The 25,166-nt window shown below is 42.1% G+C and overlaps 1 protein-coding gene across 4 annotated transcripts in view; it reads right to left on the bottom strand.

The window, feature by feature from the left end:
- Positions 1-25,166, bottom strand: part of UBE3B (ubiquitin protein ligase E3B) — a 45,605-nt gene that overhangs the window by 12,026 nt on the left and 8,413 nt on the right. For all 4 annotated transcript variants that reach the window (XM_083146148.1, XM_083146132.1, XM_083146141.1 and 1 more), the window contains exons 5-22: positions 24,984-25,043; positions 24,613-24,717; positions 24,434-24,530; positions 21,643-21,728; positions 19,023-19,105; positions 17,179-17,284; positions 14,728-14,848; positions 13,317-13,494; positions 12,801-12,967; positions 12,246-12,413; positions 10,584-10,755; positions 9,911-10,029; positions 8,712-8,826; positions 7,279-7,378; positions 6,849-6,968; positions 824-1,000; positions 635-745; positions 417-554 (exon numbers count right to left, since the gene is read on the bottom strand). In XM_083146148.1, coding sequence (XP_083002274.1) covers positions 417-554; positions 635-745; positions 824-1,000; positions 6,849-6,968; positions 7,279-7,378; positions 8,712-8,826; positions 9,911-10,029; positions 10,584-10,755; positions 12,246-12,413; positions 12,801-12,967; positions 13,317-13,494; positions 14,728-14,848; positions 17,179-17,284; positions 19,023-19,105; positions 21,643-21,728; positions 24,434-24,530; positions 24,613-24,717; positions 24,984-25,043 — 2,223 coding nt within the window. The remainder of the gene's footprint in view (positions 1-416; positions 555-634; positions 746-823; positions 1,001-6,848; positions 6,969-7,278; positions 7,379-8,711; positions 8,827-9,910; positions 10,030-10,583; positions 10,756-12,245; positions 12,414-12,800; positions 12,968-13,316; positions 13,495-14,727; positions 14,849-17,178; positions 17,285-19,022; positions 19,106-21,642; positions 21,729-24,433; positions 24,531-24,612; positions 24,718-24,983; positions 25,044-25,166) is intronic.

Genomic DNA, 25,166 nt, shown 5'->3' with positions numbered 1-25,166 from the left:
CTACGGAGTCCATAAGCCACTGATTTACTGACTGACATTTACTGACATTTGGAAACGCTTGTATTCAATGTTACTTAGGAAGGTAGCTAAAAAGAAATGACACGATTGAATATCATAGGACATAAAATACATTATAATGTTTATTACATTATTATAGCAGTGACAAAATGGTCAATAGGAGACTACTCATTTTATTGGGCACTGGAAAATGACACTGCTTATTCTTTCGAAAGTACAGTAATTATAATAATGTGTTGATTTACTTCTGTCAATTATATGTTGATGTTGAACACTAAACAGATGTAAAAAATGATTTACTAAAAACAGCTGGTATTCATTTTGGGAAACATAATTGTTTAAGATCATCACCATGTACTGTAAGAATAAAAAATATAACTAATTTATGCCACACCGACCTTAATGGATGTGAGGTTCTTGTAGAACTCGGAGTCCAGAGAAGGTAGCTCATCCACGGAGCTGTAGAAAATGCTGTGATGGTGCCCTAGCAGCTGGCTGAGAAAGAATGAAGCAAAGGGAACATCCACCACAATACCCTAGAATGGCAAATGCAACAGATTTCATTGTAACAGCTGCATTGAGTTTTTGGGAGTAGAATTTCTGGATGTCAATTTACCTCGTACACTGCCTTTCCCAACATCTTCCCTACAAACTCAAACAGCTGAAGGTAGTTCTCATGGATGTAAGATGTAGGCGATGGGTATAATCGATCTCCGGAGCTGGTAGTCTGCAGGAATTTAGATGAAAAAAACATGTAACAAAGGAAACACTGAAGAGTACGAAAAATATCTGGCTTGTTGATTACCTTGAAGAGATTCAGTGCAGGATCAAACACTTTCTTTATGATTTCCTCTAAGAATTCTTTAAAGACTCCATCTTGGTCTATTCCAGCCTCATCTACCCCTAGGTCATTTACAAATTTTACTCGAATAACACCTTTCATTGCATTCTGGGAGAGCTGTCTCAGCTGGTCATATCCGTCCTATCAAACAAACACAACAGGTAACTACAGATGGACATAAATAACAAGATTTTTTTTTTATTCCACCTTATCCTGGCTCCAGTTCTCCACCTCCATCAAAAACCTTACAGCAATCATAACAAATATCACACCATTATTATTATTTATTTATAAACTGCAACAAAAGAGGTTGCATATAAAGCAAAATTTACTGCCAGACATTTTTGTATGTAATCTATAATTTATTGTTTAAAAGAGGGTATTTGAACTAGTAGTGAGACAACAAACAATAGGTTATGCATAGTGCAAAACCGCCAAGAGACAGAAAGTCCATATTGTATAAAAACTTTTTTCTTACTGCAATAAAGTGGTTTTTCTAGTATAATCATAAATTTAGTTTTTAGTTCAGTATACTGTATATTAACACACATAGGAGTCGATCCTATAGGGTGCCAGGGCGCACTTTACGGTGGGCTGAATTCGCTTAAAAGAGCTCACACCTCCACAGGGGTGCGAGCAATTTTAAGCGAATTCGGCCCAGCGAAGGGTGCGAGATCAGGCTGAATCGGGTGCTGTTTGCAGCGTTTAAACGCATGATAACAGCACCCGAATGGCACCTCACACCCTTCAGACCTAATAGGATTAACCCCCAAATCTATTCATATAATAAAACTGTAAGACTTGTGTTTGTGCATAATTTTTTTTTAACCCCTTCCTGACAGAGCCAGTTTTTGCGTTCCTGACAGAGCCCTTTTTTTCAAATCTGACATGTCTCACTTAAGTGGGGATAACTTTTTTTTGCTTTTACTTATCCCAGTGATTTTGAGATTGTTTTTTCGTGACACATTGTACTTCAAATTAGTGGTAAATTTGGGTCGATACAGTCTGTGTTTTTTTGTGAAAAATACCAAAATATCGTGAAAAAATGGAAAATTTAGCGATTTGCAAAATGTTAAATTTTCTGCTTGTGAGACAAATAATCTTACCACTCAAAATAGTGAATAACTAACATAGACCATATGTCTACTTTATGTTGACATCATTATTTCAACTTCCTTTTAATTTTTTGGGACACTAGGAGGCTTACAATATGAATAGCAAATTCTCAAATTTTCAAGAAAATTTCAAACACTGATTTTTTTAGGGACCAGTTCAGTTCTGATGTGACTTTGAGGGACTTGTATGTGAGACACCCCCATAAATGATGCCATTTCAAAAACTGCACCCCTCACAGTATTCAAAACAGCATTTTGGAAGTTTGTTAACCCTTTAGGTGTTTCACAGGAATTAAAACAAAGTGTAGGTGAAATTTCAAAATTTCTTTTTTTTTGCAGATTTGCAATTTTAATACATTTTTCTAAGGAACACAGTACATTTTACTAGAGAAATGTGACTGAAAATTGATTCCCCCAATTCTTTTGTTTTCATAAATATCCTATATGTGGCCCTAGTGTGCACGGTGACCAAACCACAGGCTTCATAATAGAAGGAGCACCTACTTGATTTTGGAGCCTCCTTTTTATGAGATTATTTTTTAGGCACCATGTAGGTTTCTAGGCACCATAAGATGCTAAAAGTTAGGAACCCCCCCACAAGTGACCCCATTTTGCAAACTACACCCCTCAGGGAATTCATCTAGGGGTATAGTGTACATTTCAAACCCCCAGGGGTTTCACCAATTGTGGTACAACTGGGCAGTGAAAATGAAAAAAAATAATTTTTCATTTTCACAGCTCAGTTGTATCAAAATTGGTGAAACCCCGGGGGGTTTGAAATGTACTCTATACCCCTAGATGAATTCCCTGAGGGGTGTAGTTTGCAAAATGGGGTCACTTGTGGGGGGGTTCCACTGTATGGGTGTTTCGGGGGTCATTCAACCAGAATCTGTGCTGCAAAATCCAAAAATCACTCCTTCCCTTCTGAGTCCTGCCATGCACCCAACTGGTATTTTTTGGTCACATGTGAGGCATTGCCGTACCCGGGAGAAATTGGGGCACAGATTTTGGGGTGCTTTGTCTCCTTCATTCCTTGTGAAAATGAAAAATTTTGAGCCAGATCTGCATTTTTGTGTAAAAAAATTTATTTTTTTACACAAAAATGCAGTTCTGGCTCAAAATTTTTAATTTTCACAAGGAATGAAGGAGACAAAGCACCCCAAAATCTGTGCCCCAATTTCTCCCGGGTACGGCAATGCCTCACATGTGACCAAAAAATACCAGTTGGGTGCATGGCAGGACTCAGAAGGGAAGGAGTGATTTTTGGTGGTGGAATGAATGGCGGGTGCTATGTCGCATTAGCAAGACCCCCGAAGCACCAATACAGTGGAACCCCCCCACAAGTGACCCCATTTTGGTCACCAGCTTTGGGAGGGGGGCTGGCGCTGCGGCTGGCGGGGGGGTGGGAGGGGTGCTGGCGCTGCGGCAGCCGGGTGGGTGGGAGGGAGGGGGGCTGCCGGGTGGGAGGGGGGGGGGGCTGGCGATCGTAGGTGATCGGTGCGGTATACGCACACACACACACACACACACACACATACATATATATATATATATATATATATATATATATATATATATATGTGTGTATATATATATATATATATATATATATATATACATATATATACATATATATACACACACATATATATATATATGTGTGTGTATATATATATATATATATATATATATATATATATATATATATATACATACACATTTGCACATTTTTTTTTATTTTATTTTATTTTTTAACTTTTCCAGCAGCAGCATGATGCTGCTGCTGCTGCTGCTGCTGCTGCGGGGGGGAGGGGGGAGGAGGGGAGCGCAGCGTGCGCTCCGGACGTAGCGGTGGAGCCGCTGGAGCTGCTGCTGCTGCCGGGTGAGTGCCCGGCGGGTGGGAGGGGGGTGCTGCCGCTCGGTGGTGATCGGTGCTGCACCGATCACCACCGATCCCTGTGTTACCGAGCGGCTTAGCCGCCGGTAACACAGGAAACGCTGTGAATGGCTGTTCAGATTTGAACAGCCAATCACAGCGATCGCCGACCGGGGGGGGCACCCCTGCCCCCCCTGGGCGACGAGGGGGGATGTCTGCTGTCAGGGACAGCAGACATCACCTAACTGTCACTGCGTCTCTAGACGCAGTGACAGTTTGAAGTCATGACGTACATGTACGTCAAATGTCGGGAAGTACTTCCCGACCATGACGTACATGTACGTCAAATGTCGGGAAGGGGTTAAGATCTAAACTGTGTATATGACCTGTTGAGATGGAACAAAAATATCAGATTTTTTTGTTTGTCGGTCTGTTCGTTCTGGCATCACCCAAAAACAACTTTGTGAACTTGGATCATGTTTTCACTAGTGTATAACTTATTGAGCTAGAATCCGAGCTATGTATAATCTCGATGTGACCAGGTAGAGGCACAAAAAAAGGGAAAAAACAGACAGTAAACATTCAGCGTGTGCAGTGAGATGCCACCAAGTACTTACGTGGAATTTCTGATCTACTGTAGCATAGGGCCAGATTGGTTTTGTCAAAACATAGAGGATTACATTTTCCCAATTTGGTCTTCTACCAAGAGGCATGCCTCTTCGCTCAACTTAAAGCCTATTTTGTTGAGGATTTGGGTTTGGGTGGGCGGGTCTGGAGAAACTAGCTTCCCCATTGCTTCCTTTAATAGATCTTCTGTGGACTCCTAAAGCTCTACGTCCCTTATCTATAACCCTCCTCCCTACTACCCATGCTACTCTACAGGTTTGGGATAAATTACTTTCCAGATCATCCAGCATTTTCAGTACTCTACCTTTTGCTTTCTACACTAACCAACCTTGTACCTAATCTATTGCTGGCCACAAATCAGACCAACTTTCCTCCAACCATCCAACTAGTTGGTTGGATGGAATAAAAACCTGGTACTGGATAGGATCAAATGTAATTTGTAATGAAGTCATTTACTACCTGACTAAGGGGGAAATATCTTTTTGCTATAAAACCCTAATAGATTTGATACCTACCCCAAAATCCAATGCCCCAAAACTCTGGGAAGTGGATTTAGGTCTTTCATTCCTAAAAACGCACAATGGGACAAAATTTATAGGTCTTCATATAGCATATCCAGGTGTCTGAATCACTCGGAGATGCACATTAAATGACTCCACAAGCTTTACCTCACCCCTGATAGGCTTCACATAATATGAACCTCTGTTGGTGACTTTGTGGCGAAGTGGGCCACCTATTTCATGTTTTTTGGTCCTGCCCACACGAATTTTGGTTAGAAGTGTTTGCGTTAATTAATAAAGTTTTGAAACTTCCGTTGGCCCCATCACCTACTTTACCCCTTTTAAATATCTATCCCAATTCAAACGACTCTCATTTGTGTTATGTGTTAGGCCATATCTGTATGGCCGAACATACAGATATGGCCTAATACATAACACATATTGCTCATGCCGCGCTAGCCCAGTGTTGGAAACTTCTCTAGCCCCTCTTCAGAAAATTATTCATAAGGTCCATTTTCATTTTTTTATGAAAACAGAGTATATGCCATATGTGTTCTCAGCTCACTCTCCTATTGTTTGATGGATGCCATGGCATAACTTTGTTTCAGAGGGTGAGGGGACCCATTATATTGCTCAAACCTCCCTCTATGACCCATTGCAATTTAGTTTAAATGAAGATGAGTCTTCTAAGTAATATTAGGTTTTATATATTTGCTCTACATCTATTTATTTATCTTATTGTTAGTGTTGCTGTATATCTATTTTTGTTGTGTGAAAATTTGATTATTTGACTCCTTGCCTGGAGTTCTGTTGCTGTGTTAGTTTTGAATTATACTGTGTCACCCATTTAAAAAAAAAATTGTATTCTCAAGAAATATTATTGAGGTTAAAAAAAAAAAATTAATCTATTATTTTCTAAAGAGTAGTTTAGACAGGTTCAGATTATGGGATGGAGACACATCCAAAGTGGAGAAGAGATTACACTAATAACTCTCTGTACTTGTTTAGTTTCACGGCGGCCGATATATCGGCCGATATATACTGATACGATTTTTTACCTGTTCATAACCCCACTATCCACTACACATGGAGTTGATTTTATATAGTGTGGCGAGCGCAGTAATTCGCGTCCCCTCGCCACACTTCGGGCTCGGTGGCTCGCTGCGCTCGCCACACTATATAAAATCAACTCCATGCGTAGTGGATAGTGGGGTTATGAACAGGTAAAAAATCGCATCGGATCGGCCGCCGTGAAACTAAACAAGTACCTAACTTGTGGGTAACAGGTGCACCGCGGGCTATCTAATCAGCCCTGAAAAGCCAGCTGTGTCGTGGCTTATAGGGGGTTTTGTTCCGCCTGCCTTAGGAAAGCAAAACACAATCTCCAAAAAACGTAAAATATGGGGCTGCAGCAGCCAAAAAGACACAGGTTACACTGAACCTATGTGTGTGAGTATTAATGCTTATATTTGACTATAATTATCTTGGACACATTACTGAATTTGGATTACTGTATGACAACGGGGGATTCTCTGGGATTTCTATTACATGCTACAATTTTGAAAGGGTTTAGGAGGATCCCTTTACCCACATTAGCAGCAAACCATATTATAGTCACCAAACACTATCCATTAGTAAGAACCCAGAGTGCATTATGCCATTTAATGCAGAGATAAAGCATTCTCATTTCTAAAATCACAGAAGACAATTCTAAAATGCTTGGCCGACATCACCTAAAATGGTTATGCTGCATATGTTTTTAACATGTGAAAATACTGGTAATAATAGATTTATTTTGTGAGTGTTCTTTCCATCATACAAAATGTCACAGTAAGAACAAACAGCCTGCTGTTCCGTAATCATTTACATACCTCCAGCATTCGTGAACGCCGTATAGTGATGTGTGTGACATGTGGGGAAGCAATGTTTGTCTCCACTAAGCCCAGCTTCTCCTTCTCCTTAGTAACTATATTCCGGAACAAAAGGACTCTCTGCAGGACAGAAGTATAAGCTAATTATGGCTTGCACTGGCAGGTGAAACGTGCAGATGAAATAAAGCAATTAATTGTGACTTTTTAAATTACAAAAGAAGAGCATAAAATCACAGTCCATGACAGAAGTTCTATGAGCTTTTAAAAATGCCAATATATATATATTTTTTTAAACTGATCAGGAACAAAGATAAATGTTTGCATCTGACTTTCTGGACATGGCAGGCTTTAACGTTTTGCATGAACGTAATGGACAGCTGGAATTATGGCTAATTTGTTATGGATTACAGATACGTCCAATGCCACTTACATTCTTGTGAGGGATGACATGAGGGATGTACTGAAGCAAGAATTGGGCTCTCTTTCTCTCCTTGTCCAGTTCTTGGAAGAGCAAAGCTGGTTTCAGATCCCTGGAAGATCACACAATGTACTGTATTATACAGAGCAGTACATTCAGAAGAATGTATTCAGAAACATACTGTATGTCTCTATTGAGCGAAGAAAACAATTTATGTTCCTAAAGGCCCCCATACACTAGTGCGATTTGGGCCCTTCTCACACGATTTTGGGATAAATCATGTAAAACATGTCAAATTGTAGGTGTTTTACTTTCAATTATGATCTGATACGTGGTTCCATGCCCATCGAATCAGATCTGGGGACTGTCAGTGCTGCAACAAGGATGTCATATCCCAGCCGTTGATGTGATCAAATGCGTTACATCACATGTAAAGTGACTGCATACGGTGTACTGCATTCATTCTAGCCACGGAAGAGGTGCTGCATGTGAGGCTTCCATGAGACACCTCATACTAGTGTATGGGGACCTTTACACCAGGGCAATTAAGTCAGAAGCAAACTACTACACCATGGGCCTGATTCAGACCTGATCACTAGGATGTGAATCTGCAGAGCCCAGCGCTCACTTAGCCACCCTCCTGCCAGAGTGACCCACCCCTGTGCACGGCTGCTAATTCGATTGCAGCCGCGAGAATTTGGGGAAATCCCTTCCCAATCTCTCACCAACTAATGGATCCGCCCCCGTATGCAGTGGCTGAGAAGCCATATACTCACTCTGCGCTGCGATGACTTCAGAGATCCTCCTAAAACAGATAGGTCCCTCCTCCAAACACTGGCTTCCTGTCAATCAGCCAGCGTACAGCCTGTGATAAAAGGCCATTGCTGGCTTGGATCGCACTGAGGGTTCGCGCATGCGCACTATGATCTGTGCACATGCACAACAATCTGATTATAATCGCTCGGGCTGCAGATTCACATCCCAGCAAATGGGGTTGAATAAGCCCCCATATCTCTTGACAATAAGTGAGAATAAGCCCCCATATCTCTTGACAATAAGTGAAAAACAGAGTAGCCAGACACACGTGGATAGTCAAATCCAACATATGATAGAGTACCATGGGTCCTCAAACTGCGAGATGTGGTGAAACTACAATTCCCAGCATGCCTTGCCACAGTTTTAACACACTCTTATAGGAAAACTGTAGCAAGGCATGCTGGGATTTGTAGTGTCACCACATCTGGAGGGCCGCAGTTTGAGGACCCATGATATAGACTGTGATAAAGGACTTTGGGGTAAACACTCTTTGTTAGCCGTAGCACATGTTCACTTCCACTCCATGTCAGAAGTGTTTTCATTGCTTAAGAATAAGAGTTTATTTTTATTTTATATGTATTTTTACTGAAGTAAAACCATACCACACATCCTATATTACACGCACTCACTTTCGTAACCAATGGTCTTCTGGGGCAAATCTCCTCCGGCAGTCTCGCTCATACAGGACCATCAGCCAGCCGTGCACTGAATGGAAAAGCTCAAGGGTTTCTCCTTTTGCATTCTCTACAAAACACACGCAAATATAACAGAGGTAGAAGGTTGCTGGCAGCAGTGTAACGCCAATACATCCTATAGTAGTGTTGCTTTCATTTCCAGGTCAATCAATATAAAAGACAGGGGTGTGGATGGAAAGGTCTACAGTGCCTAGATCAACAGTCAATAGGTTGACATCAAAAGGCTGACATGCACTAGGTCGACGCTGACAAAAGGTCGACATGCAGTAGGTTTCACATTGGCAAAAGGTCAACATGAATTGTTGGTGGTTTTTGTGTCCATGTTCGACACCTGGACATGGACCCCCAATTAGTGCACCACGTACCCTCGCAGGATGGCAACTCGCTCCACTACCACTGCACTCGGCACACTTAATGTTGACCTAGTACATGTCGACTTTTTGTCAATGTTGACCTAGTGCATTCAACTTTTTTGTGTCGACCTATCATCAGAATCCCAAAAGACAGTGGGGCGTCATTTGTCATGCACTGTGTACACAGCACTGAATGGGTATATTCGCTGTCATGCTAAGCTGTAAGCATGTTTGCAGCTGGACCTCCTCTATCTATAGCACAGGTTTCATAGCAGTCATCAATATCAGTGCACCAGCCCTACCCTGGTTACAGAAGATGCATCTGAAAACAGACATTTATGCATATGTGCAACTCGGACTTGCTTTCAACTCTGCATCAGCCAGAGTGTAGGAAACAGGAGTCATTTTTATTGAGAGTTAAGCCGGGTACACATTGAGTGATATCCAGCCAGGTTGGTCAGGTCAGATCAGATTGCCATATCACTCAGTGTGTGAGGCGCACATCAAACCTACTGACACCATGCATGTTAATGAAGTATGGGACAGTGATTGTTCCATCCTTCATTAACATCACTCCAGTGTGTAAGGGTGATCTGGGCTGATGCAGATGTCGGAACGACTCCTCTTTGCTCAAGTGTGTACCTGGCTTAATGAATAGAAGTTGTGCTTAAAAGATAGGGACTTTAATGAGCAAAGGCTGTGGATTAAATGTAGAGTCTTAACAGTCTACCAATAAAATATGACATAAACAGAGGTTCTACGTTCTACTGCAAGTCTTACCCAGGAGACCGTCCCAAATCATCTTAAAGACAAAGCAGTTGAGAAAGGATGAGATGGTGACAAGTTCCTCCAGTTTAAATGATATCTGCTCTTCATACACCTCAATATCATCGAGAATCCTGTCAGAAACAACAAAACACCATCATTTGATAGATTTTACCATTCAATGAGCTGTAACACAAAAACAAGAGTATTAAATGGGGAAATCAACTTTTATAATTCTTGCTCTGTGATTCAACAGATCTGGTTGGCCCTTTGGGTAGTGAAACTGAAGCCAAAAAGTTATAAATAATACTTTCATCTGTTCTGTACTTATACCTAAATGCTGGATTCTGCTTCTTTGATGGTTCCTACTTTAATTAGTTTTTTTTAGAGGTTTAAAATGGTTTGTATGTGCAGGCATTATGCCCCCCATACACGGTCCGTTAATCGGATCCGTTGTGTGCTTAAACAGCACACATCGGATCGCATCCCTAGTGCATGCAGTGTGCATGCACTGCGATCCGATGTATAGCTAGTACAAAAAGTATGTGCAGCACATACTTTTTGTACCGTACTATGTGATGCGCGGGAGCGCGCATCGCATAGTACAGAACGGAGCCATACACAACGGACCGTGTATGGGCTCCTTAACATATATGTAGATCAAGCAAGAGGTATTGCAAAGACTCACGTTATTAAGTGCCTGGAGCAGTCACAGAAGAGAACTAGCATGGCCAGAAGTCTGCAGGACTCCTCCGTGTCATTGCTCAAGCACTCTAGAAAGAGTTTCAGCCCTCCTTGAGGTCCCAATTCACAGATGAAAGCCCATAGCTTGGGCAGAAGATCATCCAGGTAGGTGAGCCCTAGTGACAAATAAAGAGACCGTTTGATGCCTATGACATAAAACTATAAAACTGCATAATCACATAGGGTTGCCAGATATATATTGATAGAAGGAAGAATCTTTCTAGTTGCTTAACCCTTTGAGGGCCAAGTGAATTTGTAAAAATTGATGTGAAAATTGCCAAATAAACATTCTTGTTCATCATAATGACCTGTAATGGTTACCATATATAGGAAATATAATATTTTTCTACACAACATTTTTTATTTTAATTTATATAACAAATGTGAGCGATGCTGGTATTTTTAGCCGATATTTTGCATCTCTCTCACAGAGCTGTTGGTATTTTTAGCGGATATTTTTGTGCATCTCTCACACAGATGTTGGTACTCAACGGGTTGATGCAAAATGCCTATCTAACATTAACTTATTCAGAAAGCTCTCAGCATGAAAAGCTACAATTTGAAAATGATCCCTAGAGAAGTGAATGGATGGGTGTTATTTCTATAGACAAATTGGAGCTAGGAAACATGTCATGTAAATGTATGGGTAATAATGTGTTTTAACTAGGCACCCGAGAGTATCAACTTTTTTTCATGGCACCCCTAGTATAAAATATTTATTGATACATTTTGGAAAAAACTTTCTTACATTAAGTAAATTGTGCATACTTGTCATACTTAGGGTCCGTGACATAGTTGCATACAGTTATGCTCCTGATTGCCCACATGTCTTATGACTGTCAGTCAGTAGCACTGGTTTGGCCTATTAGTTTGACCATGAATGAATTGATTGGGTCCTGTACCAACAACCCAAGGCACCCCCGCAAGGGTCTCACAGCACCACAGGCACCTAGACAGGACAACACGAACTGTGTGGAGTTCTGAGGAGCGAGCGTAAGAACCTGTGCTCTAGAGAGACAATTTCACATAGTAATTGCAAGCCTTGTTTACAGTCAGTGCCATCTAGGGGGTAATTGGCACGAAAGAGCAACCAGGTCCTGTTGCAGCTCTGATATCTTCAGGTTATCATCAGTACAGGGTAACCCAGTATGTGTTCTCCAGCAAACACACATATTGGGTTATCCTGCACTGCTCTAGCACACACACAGGGTTACACCGCACTGCTGCTCTGGCACATTGTTATAAGCAACCAATCAGATACTATCTATTACCTTCTAGGAGGTGCTAAATAACTAAGAAGTAGATTCTGATTGGTTGCCCATAGAAACATCCCATGTGAAATAGAACTCCCATCTTCTCCAAAGACTAAAAATCTCAATATGTATAGTTTGGAGCAGAGAAGGGAAAGGGGGGACATGATAGAAACTTTCAATATATCAAGCGTTATAACAAGATCCATTCATAATTTTACTGTACGACCTACAGCCCTAAATATAAATGACAATTGTTGTATGGGAAAATATTTGAATGCTTTTTTTTAGTAAAAAAAAAAATAATAATTATCAGCATAGTAACAACTACAAAAGAAAAAGAAAATGGTACTGACCAGTAAGTATTTGAAGCCGAATTTGTGTGAGAGTGGTAAGTGCTGTTTGGTACAGCACACAGATATTGCAAACCTTCTGCACCTCCTGTGAGTCTACCCTTTTACCTCCAATTGGCTTCAAGATATGGCGGACAGAGGCAGATTTCTGGAATGCCCTTTTAAAAAGGTCTGCAAAAAAAGCCTTAGGTTAAAAAGGTTAAAAACAAACTAAAATATTGAACAAGTTTTGTAATCAACCCTTAAAAAACCCAAATGTAATTTCTTTTCTCTTATAGATTTGAGAGCATTGATTGAAATGTGTTACAAATTAATAAATCACAATAATAAAACATTGTTAAATTAAGACAGAATTGGACAGAAATTCTGCAACAAACTTTTAAGTTTGCTTCTTTTTTTTACCAACTAAAACCCTCAGAAGATGTCAAATTGCCCTCCATGATTAAATGAAAAACATTGGATAACATAATCTACAAACCACCATATACAATGACATTGAAAGGAAATGAAAAAAACGTTAAAATCATGCATCGGCTCCATTTTCATTAAGGAACTTACTTTTCATGGGCAGGTTGTTTTGTGGGGAGCTTGATGTGGTCAAAACGGACACCTCATGATTCTCTGCTAATTTCTTACTAAGGACTTCCCGGAATAAGATTCGGATCATATGGATACCCCACAGATACTGCAGCTGCTTGGTGAGTAAAGGCATTGACTCATTGAGGCTGGAAAAACATACAGGAGATAAAATATAAACGATGTTTGCATAGAAAAATACATTCACAAAGCGAAGAGATGGAAATAAAAGAATACTGAGGAGGGGGGAGATGAGAATATAGAAAAAAAATCGGGGCAAGGAAGAGAGTGATAGTGAAGAGGGGTAGAGTGAAAGAGAGGGAGAGGAGGGAGAACTAGAGAGAACAATATATTTAAATTCCACCAAAGAAAACATATTATTACCAAAGTTATGTTATGTATTGCATCTGAAGATTCTGTCTGCCCACAGATGGATTGTTTAATTAGACACTAAAGGGCTGATTCAATTAAGGGCTTGCCCCCAAGGAGACAACATACCCATAATCAACAGTCTGAGAGAACCAGCCTAAGACAGAGTGCCAGTGTGTAAGATTGGACTTCTTCTGGGACACATATTTTTGGCAGTATGATAACATTTGAGTAAGTACACTGACAAAGTGACCCGTTTCTTCCTCCAGAACCTTCTCTGTCAGATGGCCCAGGTGGATAAGGTTACCTAAAGCAAAATAGTGAAAGCATCAAAAGTGATTCAATTAAATACATTTCAGTTACTGGTTATAGACATTTTTACAATGAAGAATCTTGTTATTCTTGGTGTGTGAAACGTCAGATTAAGGGGCTATCCTATTAGCCCTGTTACGAAGTACTGATCCCCCGATGCCAAGAGTTATTGGGTATAATGCTCCAGGTGCCTCAGGCACGCAAAGCATAACCCCGATTAGCAGCCCTTCAGACCCACGATAACCAAAGGGTCTGGGAACTCAGCACAGAATCCATGTGTTATCGCCCAATAGCGCCACATTTCATAACTAAAAAAAAAAAACTCACCCAAAATGAATTTTTTTTTTTTGGACGAGCCAATAGGATACAGGATTTATAGTTAAATACTAAGAAAAAGTGACGATAACCCTATGTAGGTACAATCAAGTCTGCTGATAACCAATAATAGTCATGTGCAGTAATTGTATGGTTGTGCTACTCACACTTGCTGTACAGTTTATTTATTTACCGTTGCTTATATAGCGCAGCAGATTCTGTTGCGCTTTACAATAGTAGACAGTGATAAAACAAACTGGGTAACAACACACAGACTTGGGGGTACAGTTGAATATTTATTTCTACCGTATCATCTGGTCACATGCTGCATTCTCGCTGCCATTACTAACCTTACTGGGACCTATTTCCCCAGTGCCTGATCAACTATTAGGCTGGATAAGGCACATGTGAGAGGTCAACATTAAATGTCGACACCGGAAATGTCGTCATTTTCATAATGTCAGCATTTCACTTAGGTCTAATGTTAAAGACAAAATTATGTAAAGTATGATTGATATATCAAATGTCCACATTATGAACATGTTCAATGTTGACCTTTTAAATATCAACACTGTTCATGATAACACATTAACAAGTCTTGCATCGACTAGGTGTTATCCATGGGATTTCCATTATCTAATGTAAACTAAATGAGATGTGCGTTTCAGTAAGCGTTTAAGTTGATTACACACATACTATGGCCATCCCCTGTCCTGGCTCGTCAAAGTCAGATGCAAGCAATACTGCAGAAGAGCATATGCAAGTGGCCTGTTTTCTGAACATGTAAAAATATGCATTTTCAGATTTAACACTACCCAATCTGGCATATCTCAGCATCATCCCCATGGTGTGTTAGTGTGTGTTGCGTACAGCAGGATATTACATAATAAAGACACAGCCCAAGAAACAATACCTAGCAAGCAGAGGGTGTGGCTTCCTTCAAGACAAATGCACACATCTCTGCACTGTTCTTCTCGACTCAGAAACAAAATGAATTTATGAAAGAGCCCATTAGATTCCATCACCGACAGACGCTAAAATAAAATAAAAAGAGTGATTATGCAATTAATTTATCTATATGTGAAATATAACTTTTGTATAAAACGGACCATGGGGGCTATTCAATTAAAGTGCAGATTTTTCAACGGTCAGAAAAATTGGCACAGCCGGAAAACACATGGATCGGCAAATTACTTGTTTTAGTCGGAAATGCGTCCATTTTCGACTATTTTCCGCCAATGAAGATTAGACTGCATCTGTGGCAAAAAAAGTTAGAAAAGGGATCAAATTGAGCAGGTATGTCCTGATTTTTGAAATAAGCCGGAAGGGGAGTATTCAATTAGTCTTGTTTTTTCTGTTAGGCGAAAAACAGGGACTAATTTGACCCGTGAGTATTCACTCATGGAAATTTTTGCCTGTTTTCAAGTCATTTTTCGCCCATGCTAGTTAACTTTTTTGGGGGCAAAAAATGACAAAAAAAATGGGCAATTTTGCCTGGAAAGTGGCCTAGGTGAATTTGCACTAACTGAATACCCAACTTAATTTCCAAGCTGAGTACTTTAATGCACAGGTACAGTAATGTACTTTAGTATTGTTTCCCAGTCCAGTTCTAACAGTACATGTCTTACAAATCTCAGTATCACAATAGAAATAATTAGCTCCACCTGTGGATCTTTTTAAATCTATTACACAATATGAATAATAGGTCAACACTATATGGCAATGGCGTACACAATGAGAGGTCGAACTGAGTAATTTTTTTTTTTACTTTTTCAAGCTTTACCATCCATGTGGACCACGAATGGCCCGAAGCGAGGAAACATAGGCCCTTATTCTGGTTGACTCGCAAGGCTGTGAATTTTGCAGCCGTGAAAGACCACCAAGGACAGCTTGCCACCCCCCAAACCCCCACAGGCATGCATATGGGTGATAGGGCAGTATACAATTAGCTGCAGTAATTTCAAATGAATTCGCTGAGGGCTATCCAATGAGCTCCGATACCCAGCACTTACTGGGGATTTTGTGTCACATTCCTCGGGTGAGCAAAGCATAATCCCCATTAAGCAGCCCACAGAGCTACAATAACACATGGGTTTGGCCACTTATCCCGGATTCCATGTGTTACTGCCCAAAAAAAAGTGATTATAATTGCATAGGCTGATAATGACCATTGGTCATCAGCTAAAAAACTATCGCACCTACAGTACTTGAATACATCACATATAAAAATGTGCCCTTCAAAATTTAAATATGCCCTCCTCACGGATTAGGTGCGGGGTGCTAGAGGAAACACTGGGAGATCTGGAAAACATGCACTGTTAGGGGTCCCTGAGGGCTGGAGTAGGAAAAATGCTGCACTACAGTCTTTCTATGTGAAAAACACATTCTACTATCCCTTACATTCAGTGGCGCCGGAACGGGGGGGGCGAGGGGGCAGCTTGCCCCCCCCCCAAAATTACTGAGGCGCTAAACAAGCTGTGCGGGCGGGCGGCTGATTAATCTTGATCCAGCCCCCGCCCGTCCGCCTATGTAAGCCCCAGGAGAGAAGGGGTTAATGGCAGAGCGGGGACGGAGAGAGGGAGGCTGAGCGGCAGAGCGGGGACGTCAGCGTGACCCCCGCCGACCTCCAGCAGCGCGAGGAGACGCGGCGCTGGGGACTGCCGCAGACAGGTGACAGAGGGAGCGCGGAGAGGTCTGTGACCCCCGTCGACCTCCAGCAGCGTGAGGAGACGCGGCGCCGGGGACTGCCGCAGCCAGGTGACAGAGGGAGCGCGGAGAGGTCTGTGACCCCCGCTGACCTCCCCGAGTATTAGCACCGCCGGCCACGCACTGAGAGGCGGCTAGGCTAGGCTGCCTTGTGTATAATGCCCACGCATATATGCCGCTGCCTTGTGTATAATGCCCACGTGTATATGCCGCTGCCCTGTGTATAATGCCCATGCGTAAATGCCGCTGCCCTGTGTATAATGCCCATGCGTAAATGCCGCTGCCTTGTGTATAATGCCCACGCATATATGCCGCTGCCCTGTGTATAATGCCCATGCGTAAATGCCGCTGCCTTGTGTATAATGCCCACGCATATATGCCGCTGCCCTGTGTATAATGCCCATGCATATATGCCGCTGCCTTGTGTATAATGCCCACGCATATATGCCGCTGCCCTGTGTATAATGCCCATGCATATATGCCGCTGCCCGGTGTATAATGCCCACGTGTATATGCCGCTGCCAGTGTGTATAGTGCCCGGGGGTAACATAAAGCAATTTAGGGGGCGCCAAAATGAGATTATATCTTGCCCCCCCCAACCTAAAAACGTTCCAGCGCCCCTGCTTACATTGCTTAGTAATTTGTAAAATCAACTTACATCTGGAGAAAGAATAGAAAGGTGAGAAATCAGAGCCGGTACAGACATTATGTTGATCAGGAATGAGCGGAGAAGATTGTCAGAAAACTGTGCGGCCACCACAGGACTGTGAGGAAAACAAAATACCATTGCAACTAAGTTAATAAACCATACCTTTATACAGTCAGTTAATTTAAATACATTAGTTAAAAATCATATATTAAGTACTGTAAAAAATTATCTGAAGAACATTTAACATCAGTAGATAAAACATTTCCAGGAACCAAAAACAAAAACCGATGTACTAAAGGGAATTAATACCCAGTTCAGTAAAAGCAACAAAATATAAAATAAGGAGTTAGATACATAATACTTTCACACAAGCTCAAGAACATCAAGTGTACTTATACAAAAAAAATAACAACTATGTTTTGCTGCTTTCCCACTGCCAAGCCGTTTAAAGAACCGGTATTTAATAAAAACGGTATTAGCTTTCACATTGCAGTAGATTACCGTTTTAAATACCGTTTAAGTACCATTCACATCACACTGAAACCGTTGAATCCCCTTGTGTCCCCTGGTACCTGTCCTGCCCCCCCCCCCCCCCCCCGTACCTGCCAGCTGGTACCCTCGCTTCCCCCCCTGCCCTGGTACCCCCCTCCCTCCCTCCCTCCCCCCCCCCCCCCCCCGCCTCCCCTGGTACCTGGCAGCAATCCATCCGGGCTGCAGGGCAGTGCAGTAGGCAGTGCATGCCAGGGCTCCTAGTCGGCAGGTCCCCCACTGATACAGGAGCATGATTCAGGAGGAGGCACTGGGGATCCGGGCAGGTCCGTGCTCAGGAGGAGGAAGTGGAGGAAGGTCCATTAGGAGATTGTCATTTCATCGGCAGGGGTCCCTGCCGCAAATGGGAAATAGCAGGCCCGGAAATTACATATGCGCATATCGAATGATCGGCTAATTAAATATGTGCATATTTAATGAACGGCTCCGCTATTTCCCATTCGCGGCAGGGACCCCCACCGATGAAATGACAATCTCCTAATGGACCTTCCTCCTCCTGAGCACGGACCGCGCTGCCCGGATCCCCAGTGCCCCCGCTGTCTGTGCACCAGCTGCAGCCTCCTCCTGAATGATGCTTTCATGCATCAGTCTGGGACCTGCCGACTAGGAGCCCTGGAATGCCCGCTGCCTACCCTGCCTTCCATGCTGCCCCGCTGCCCTTATGCAAGGTACCAGCTGCAAGGTACCAGGGGAGGGGGGGCCAGGACAGGTACCAGGGGAGGGGGAAGACTAGTGTGGGATCTTAAATACCGTTTCAGAGCCATTCTCACTGCATAAAAAATGGCTCTGAAACATTTAGGACTCTGCTTTGGAAACGGGTTGAAATACCGGTTAACTTTAACCGGTAAACCAACTCTGGCGCTTTCCCACTGCAGCCTTAAACGTTTAAAAAGGGGGGAAAAACTGCAATTTACCGTTTAAGACCTGCAGTGGGAAAGGGGCATTAGGCTCCCCAAAATACAAAGGCAAAACATGCCAAGATTTGTTGTTGCAGAACCATAGCAGGACCACACACCAAAATGTGTCTAGTGAAGAAACTAAGTAGTTTCAGCCTATGCCAAATACATACTATTTAAGTACCATTTAAATATGAGAAACACCATGATATCCAACCACTGCCTTCTATATTAATTCCCCTGTTTTAATCAGACATATACATTTGCAATAAAAAAAATAATTATTCAATATTACACCCTTCACCACTAAAATTTCTAATTACTATCCCGAATGTCACAGATAAAGATGCCAGATATCACTTTGCCCCAGTAAAGTCACAGACATGCAAGCACTGATGTAATTTTCACCGTAATGCCAGAGAAAACAGGGCTGTTAAGGTGGCTTTGGAAAGAGATGGACGCGATCGGGACAAGCCATTGGTGAGAACAATCTGCAAAGAAATGTATTCATTCTAGAAGTCGATCAAATATACATATAGAATATAGTAATAATAGATATAATATTGCTTATAATAATAGAATTGATTCATTTAATATGTGGAACTTTAGAAACAATTACGTTTACGAATAACATATTAGATTCGTTTGTGGTGTATTATTCGAGAACATTAATACGGTTTGGTTACAGCTTTGCTCAGTTTATGAATGATCTACACCACGCAGTACCAAAGTATACCAAACCCTACATGAAATAGTACTAAACAGAGCTTTTTGTACTGTAGAAGGAATAATCTTAATAAAATACACTCATTCATCTAAATCAGGCATGTCCAAACTGTGGCCCTCTAGCTGTTGTGAAACTACACATCCCAGCATGCCTTGCTATGGTTTTAGCATTCCCTAATAGCAAAGCTGTGGCAAGGCATGATGGGACTTATAGTCTCACAACAGTAAAGAGGGCCATAGTTTGTACATGCCTGATCTAAAGTATGCAAGAAACTAATGTTCTCAATGTTTAAAACACTAGACCCGATTCAGAGTTGACTGCAAAAAGCCAAATCTTTCTCAAATGGATGAAACCATGTGCACTGCAGGTGGGTTAGGTGTAACGGTCCAGAGATTTAGATATGGGGAAATGCTTGTAAAAGGCAACATACATTCTTTATCATTGCAAAGAGGAGCATGAGACCTGGTATTGGCACATTACATGTACAAACTCCATCCTTCTGGGCTGCTGTGGTAGTTTAGCAGACTTGGGGAGTATCCAATTATCAGTGAAAAAATTTAGTTGTTTTTTTTTACTGATGTTTTCCCGAAAAAAAAAATATATATATTTTCTTGTGAAAACACAGGGTCAGGGAAACCTGACTTATTTGGAATTTTGTTTCACATGCATAAGGCAGGTGAAAAAAATCTCTGATAAAGGCGCAGCTCGCAATGACTTTTAGGGAACAATAGGGTAGCCCCTGTAAATTACTGCAGGTAATATGATACACCCTTCTATAAATAACTGAAGTCATTCATTTTTTGTTTTTACTAATACAATATGTACTGTCTATCACAGGGTTTTGCCTGTGATATAGGCATAGGCAAACCCCATCTCAGCACACATCGCAGGTGCGCCACAATGTGTGCTGAGTAATGTGTGCTTAACCATCTCGCTCAGCACACATCGCAGGTGCATCACAGGTGTGCCACGATGTGTGCGGAGCGATGTCTGCTTAAGCACCTAGCTCAGCACAGAGGCTCCATCGCTGCGTGTGTAAGAATTAATCAGAATAAGGTCCTAAGTGCGGCTCAATATTTGACCCCACTTGTAGGTAAGGGGATTGCATAACTCCATGCATGTCAGTATGTTCAGCCAATGTCACAAGAGGAACTGATTTTAGATGCAGTGTTTGGCCAAACTGATACAAAGCTTGTCACAGTTTCCTCTTCCCTAGAGATGATTGTAGAGACCTCTTCCCCAACTAAAGCCCCATACACATGGGTGATCTGTGCTGAGCAGTGTTTTGCCAGCTGCTTATAACACTTGATCTAAGCAGGATAGACCGTTTATGCACTGTATATCTCTGCGGCGATGGCGATGTGCGGGACTGGGAATCACGGTCACCATAGGGTGTACACACACGGAGCGATCCATGATTTATTTCCAAACGATCTGTGCAGATGGCTTAAAAATAGGGCTTAAATCGCCACCCTTTCGTTGCAGATATATCAGAATTCTGCCTTGGCACAGTCCTGGAGTAAAGTTTATTCTAAATATTCCACTCAAGAAAGTGATGTAGTTAAAGAGGGGTATTCAATGCCCTGATGGCGAGCTATCGATGGAGAGAAGTGCCGATATATCGCCATCGGAGTATTCAACTCTCTCCCCTTCACTCGCCATTTCCACCTTGCTGGTTCCTTTCAGGGAGTTGAAAACAGCGAGCGTGGCCATTAAAATTTAGGGGCTCGCCACAAAATGCAGCAGGGGTTTGATGGCAGGGATTGCTTATCCTTGCTGAAAATAAGCCATCCGCGCCATACAAAACACCCTAGCCGCGGCATTGAATACCGCCCAAAGAATCAAACATTGGAGAATTGTTCATGTTTTGACAAGAATTCCACAGGATAGTATGTAGTGGATTATCTAGTACAGCGGTTCTCAAACTGTGGGTCCCGGCCTTCTCAGTGTGGGGTCGCGACTCCATGTTGGTGACCATCAGACTGATGACTTTTCTAATCTGTCAGTGATTCAAGGAGTCTTAACAATCTGTTGAATTGTCTGTTATATTAGACTCCTCACATCACTCTGTGCCTCCACAATGCTGCCATGTATGTGCTGTCTGCTGACTACACAAGTGATGTGACGACCTTCTGCATCAACTTGCTGGGGTCCCGTAAATATTTTTATTGTCTGATGGGGTCCAAGAGCAAAATAGTTTGAGGACCCCTGGTCTAGTACAATCAGACTGGAAATTATCCAGGTCACAAAGAAGCCAGAGAAACCTGGTAATATAGAGCATAAAAGGAAATTGGTGCTTACCTGTAACACAGAGTAAAAGCCTTTCTGGTTGAGGTGGCCCATGATATTTGCACAGATATGGTTCATTGCCGGCCTCAGACTTTCTCCTGCAAGAAATACAGAGACATGATATCCTGTGGAGGTCCTTACACACTCAATCAATTTTAACTCCTGGAGTATGAGTGAAGAGTCCATCTGGGGAATGTGGTATCATTGCCTCTGAGGGGTTAAAGTGTGGGCTATGGGGTTTGGCACTAAGATAGATAAAACTAAACTCCTTCCCCATCTAACTCCTACCACCTCCACATCAATCTTCTTTAAGTGAAGCCACATGATGGAAGAATAGAACAAAAAACTATAAACATACAGATCGGACTTTGCACAGCTGTTCCACTCAGGTACCACTGCAAACCACCCAAGTAACCCAACAGTGCGATGGCAAAATGAGCCTTGAGAAAAGCCGGAACAGGGACATCCAGGGACAAATAGGCCTAACGGATGGTAGAGGTAGTCCATTCCGCAAAGGTACTCAAAAAAGCTGTCCAGTCATCAGGCAGTACCAACAAGGCCTCCATATGCATAACATAGGATGTACAGGTAGTGTTCATTCTAGCACCCATTATCTTTCAAAACCCATGCAGTTCCTCTTCCCTGCCTGGGGTGTCACTGTCTGCTGTGATGTTTCTAGCACAGGTTTGATTTGCATATCAGTGCTGATATGCAGACCACACTGTACTAGAAGAACTACAGCAGACAGCGACACCGCAGGCAGGGAAGAGGAACTGCTTGGGTTTTGAAAGATAACGGGTGCTAGAATGAACACTATACAGGCTAGATAAATCTGTAAAACATGGACAACATCCAAGCGCCCCAGACGGGTAGATCCAAGTAACAAAGAATCCTGCAGAAAGGGAAACACCTTCACGGTATGCCTGTATTCTAAATCAGCCCTACAATACCTTAGCTGCCAAGGTGGAACAGGTGCAACAGAACATAGCCTTCAACAAGACATACTGTACCTATATAAGCATTGTTATACTGATCTGCTAAGGTAACTACCACAGTGGGGCACTCTGAGAGGACATCTGAGAGCCTTCAAGCCAACTATTTGTCATTTGCTTTGATCACGCAAGCACTAACCAACCTGACTCGGAGACATACCTCCTTAACATGGATTTGAACACAGCCTTGCTTTTACTATAAGTGTGATCCCTTATGGTACACAAGTGCACCGTAGCGATAACTGCAGCTTTAGTTAACCTTCCCAATGTCTGACGCCCTCAGCTGCAAAAGAATAAAGATATGCAAATGATTGGGCCTGAAAATTTGTTTTGACTGGAGCCAAAATGGTAGAAGGCTGAACAGGGCGCTGTAATGGACACTTTTTTGAAGGCACAATTCCAGCAGATGCTGTTAGTTTATTTATAAACACCGGTACTTGTGTAGTTTCACGGCAGCAGTGTAGCCCAACGGCAGCCTAGCGTAGTGTCCCAGTGGCAGCCCTGCATAGTCAGCGTAGTGTCCCCGTCAGCCAACGTAGTCACCAATCTGTCCCCGGCATCCCTGGCAAGTCTAGTGAGCACCTCTCACAGCGCCCCGGTAACCGCCAGATCCCCTGCGCTGGCGGACGCCGGCAGAGAGGTAAAGAAAACTCGGTACTTGTTTCCTAGCACGGCCACAATCTTCTTGGTCGTGTGCCTTAACTTTAAGGCACACGATGCCCACGATGGACCCGATTTTCTTTCAAATCAGGTCCATTTTACCGTCAAATGGAAAATCGGGTCCATCGCGTCGGTCGTGTGCCTTTAATAAGGCACACGACGCGACCGACGCGATGGACCCGATTCTCCATAGGCTTCAATGTTAAAAATATTTTAACATTGAAGCCTATGGAGAAATCGCGTCCATCGGGTCCATCGCGTCGGTCGCGTCGTGTGCCATGTTAAGGCACCGACGCGATGGACCCGATTTCTCCATAGGCTTCAATGTTAAAATATTTTTAACATTGAAATCGCGTCGGTCGTGTCGGTCTTGTGCCATTATAATGGCACAATATAAGATGGACTTGATTAAGTCCATCTTAACATAGTAATCAATGGGAAATGGGCCAATATGGGCCATTTCTCATTGTATATGGCCCCGTCATGCCCCCCCATTGTAAACGCCACCCCACTATTGACGCCAACCCGAAGCGTGGCGAGCTAATGACCTTGTCGAACTAATGACCTGTCGAACTAATGACCTTTCGAACTAGAATCATGTCGACCTTTTCCTATGTCGACCTAGAGTCATGTCGACCTTTTAGCATGTCGACCTAATGGATTCGACCTAATGACTTTCTACCATAATGCAGTAGACCAAATGACCGCATCCCATCATAACTGACCTTTTCTCCTTTGTATTACAACTACAAACCAAGTAAATAATAAATAGGGGTTATCCAATTGGGAGCAATAAAAACACTGCAGTTTTTCACTGATATTTTATATTTAGGTCTCCCATAAAAAATACTTTTTTGTGCAAAAACACAAATGTTCAGTGACACCTGTGTGCTTTAGCCACCGCAGCATAAAAAAGCAGAAGCTCATCAGGGAATTTGATTTGCCTACCTTCTCATTGGATAGCCCAGGGTGAAGCAATTACCTGTGATCAATGATCATGGGTAAATGGATACCCCCCCTAATGTGTGTAACAATCTAATAAAAGAGGAGATACCTATTCATACCTATTCTATTTATAATTATTTTTATTATTACTGTTATTAACTAAAAAGTAGCAGTAGGATTAACAACCATGTAGCTTAAACTTATACCTTTCCCTCTGCATATCTTCCAGGTGGACGTGTCTGTGAAGTTGACCAGCATAGTGAGGTAGAGGGTGATAAGTTTGGAATCCTGCATGATGTCCGGCTGAGCAGAGAATAAAAAAAAGACATCAGTACCCTATATGTATATGACCACCAAGTAACAAAACTCCTCATATAAAACTCACTTTTAAAATCTTGAGAAACTCACAGCACAGCCATAGAATGTCCTTAATTTGCTTTATCCACAATAGAGTGAGGTCCTTGGACAGAGCAAGAGACACAAACCAGACCTGCATGAGACAGTGAACAAAATATTATATGATTCATTAGCTCACTCTTAATATACAGTAGTTAAAGCACTTTTTTTATGTTAGTATTCCTAATCCTCCTGGTGTATTAAACAAACTGCATTTAATAAGCCCCCATTACTGATGTTTATCCTAAGGTCGTTTAAGCAAAATGTTAATATGCTATTGTAGATATAGCTGTATGGTTTCCTATTAATACGTGAGACATGGTGATCTAATAGCAGGAGACATCACTAAATAACACATACCTTAGGTTCATTCTCATACTCCATACTGTTAAGTATATAGCGACACAGTTTTTCAAACCTCTGCAAGACCAAAAATATTCTGTTACCATGATAAACCTATACACAGTTTCAGGTTATATGCTCTTACTTAAAATCATGGATGCAATTGTTGATGTGAAGTCTGTGCCTTGGTATAAAAAATAT

Source organism: Crinia signifera, chromosome 1 (genome assembly GCF_055691185.1).
Source record: "Crinia signifera chromosome 1, ASM5569118v1, whole genome shotgun sequence".
Classification (NCBI taxonomy): domain Eukaryota; kingdom Metazoa; phylum Chordata; class Amphibia; order Anura; family Myobatrachidae; genus Crinia; species Crinia signifera.
This window is presented reverse-complemented; position numbering and strand designations above follow the sequence as displayed.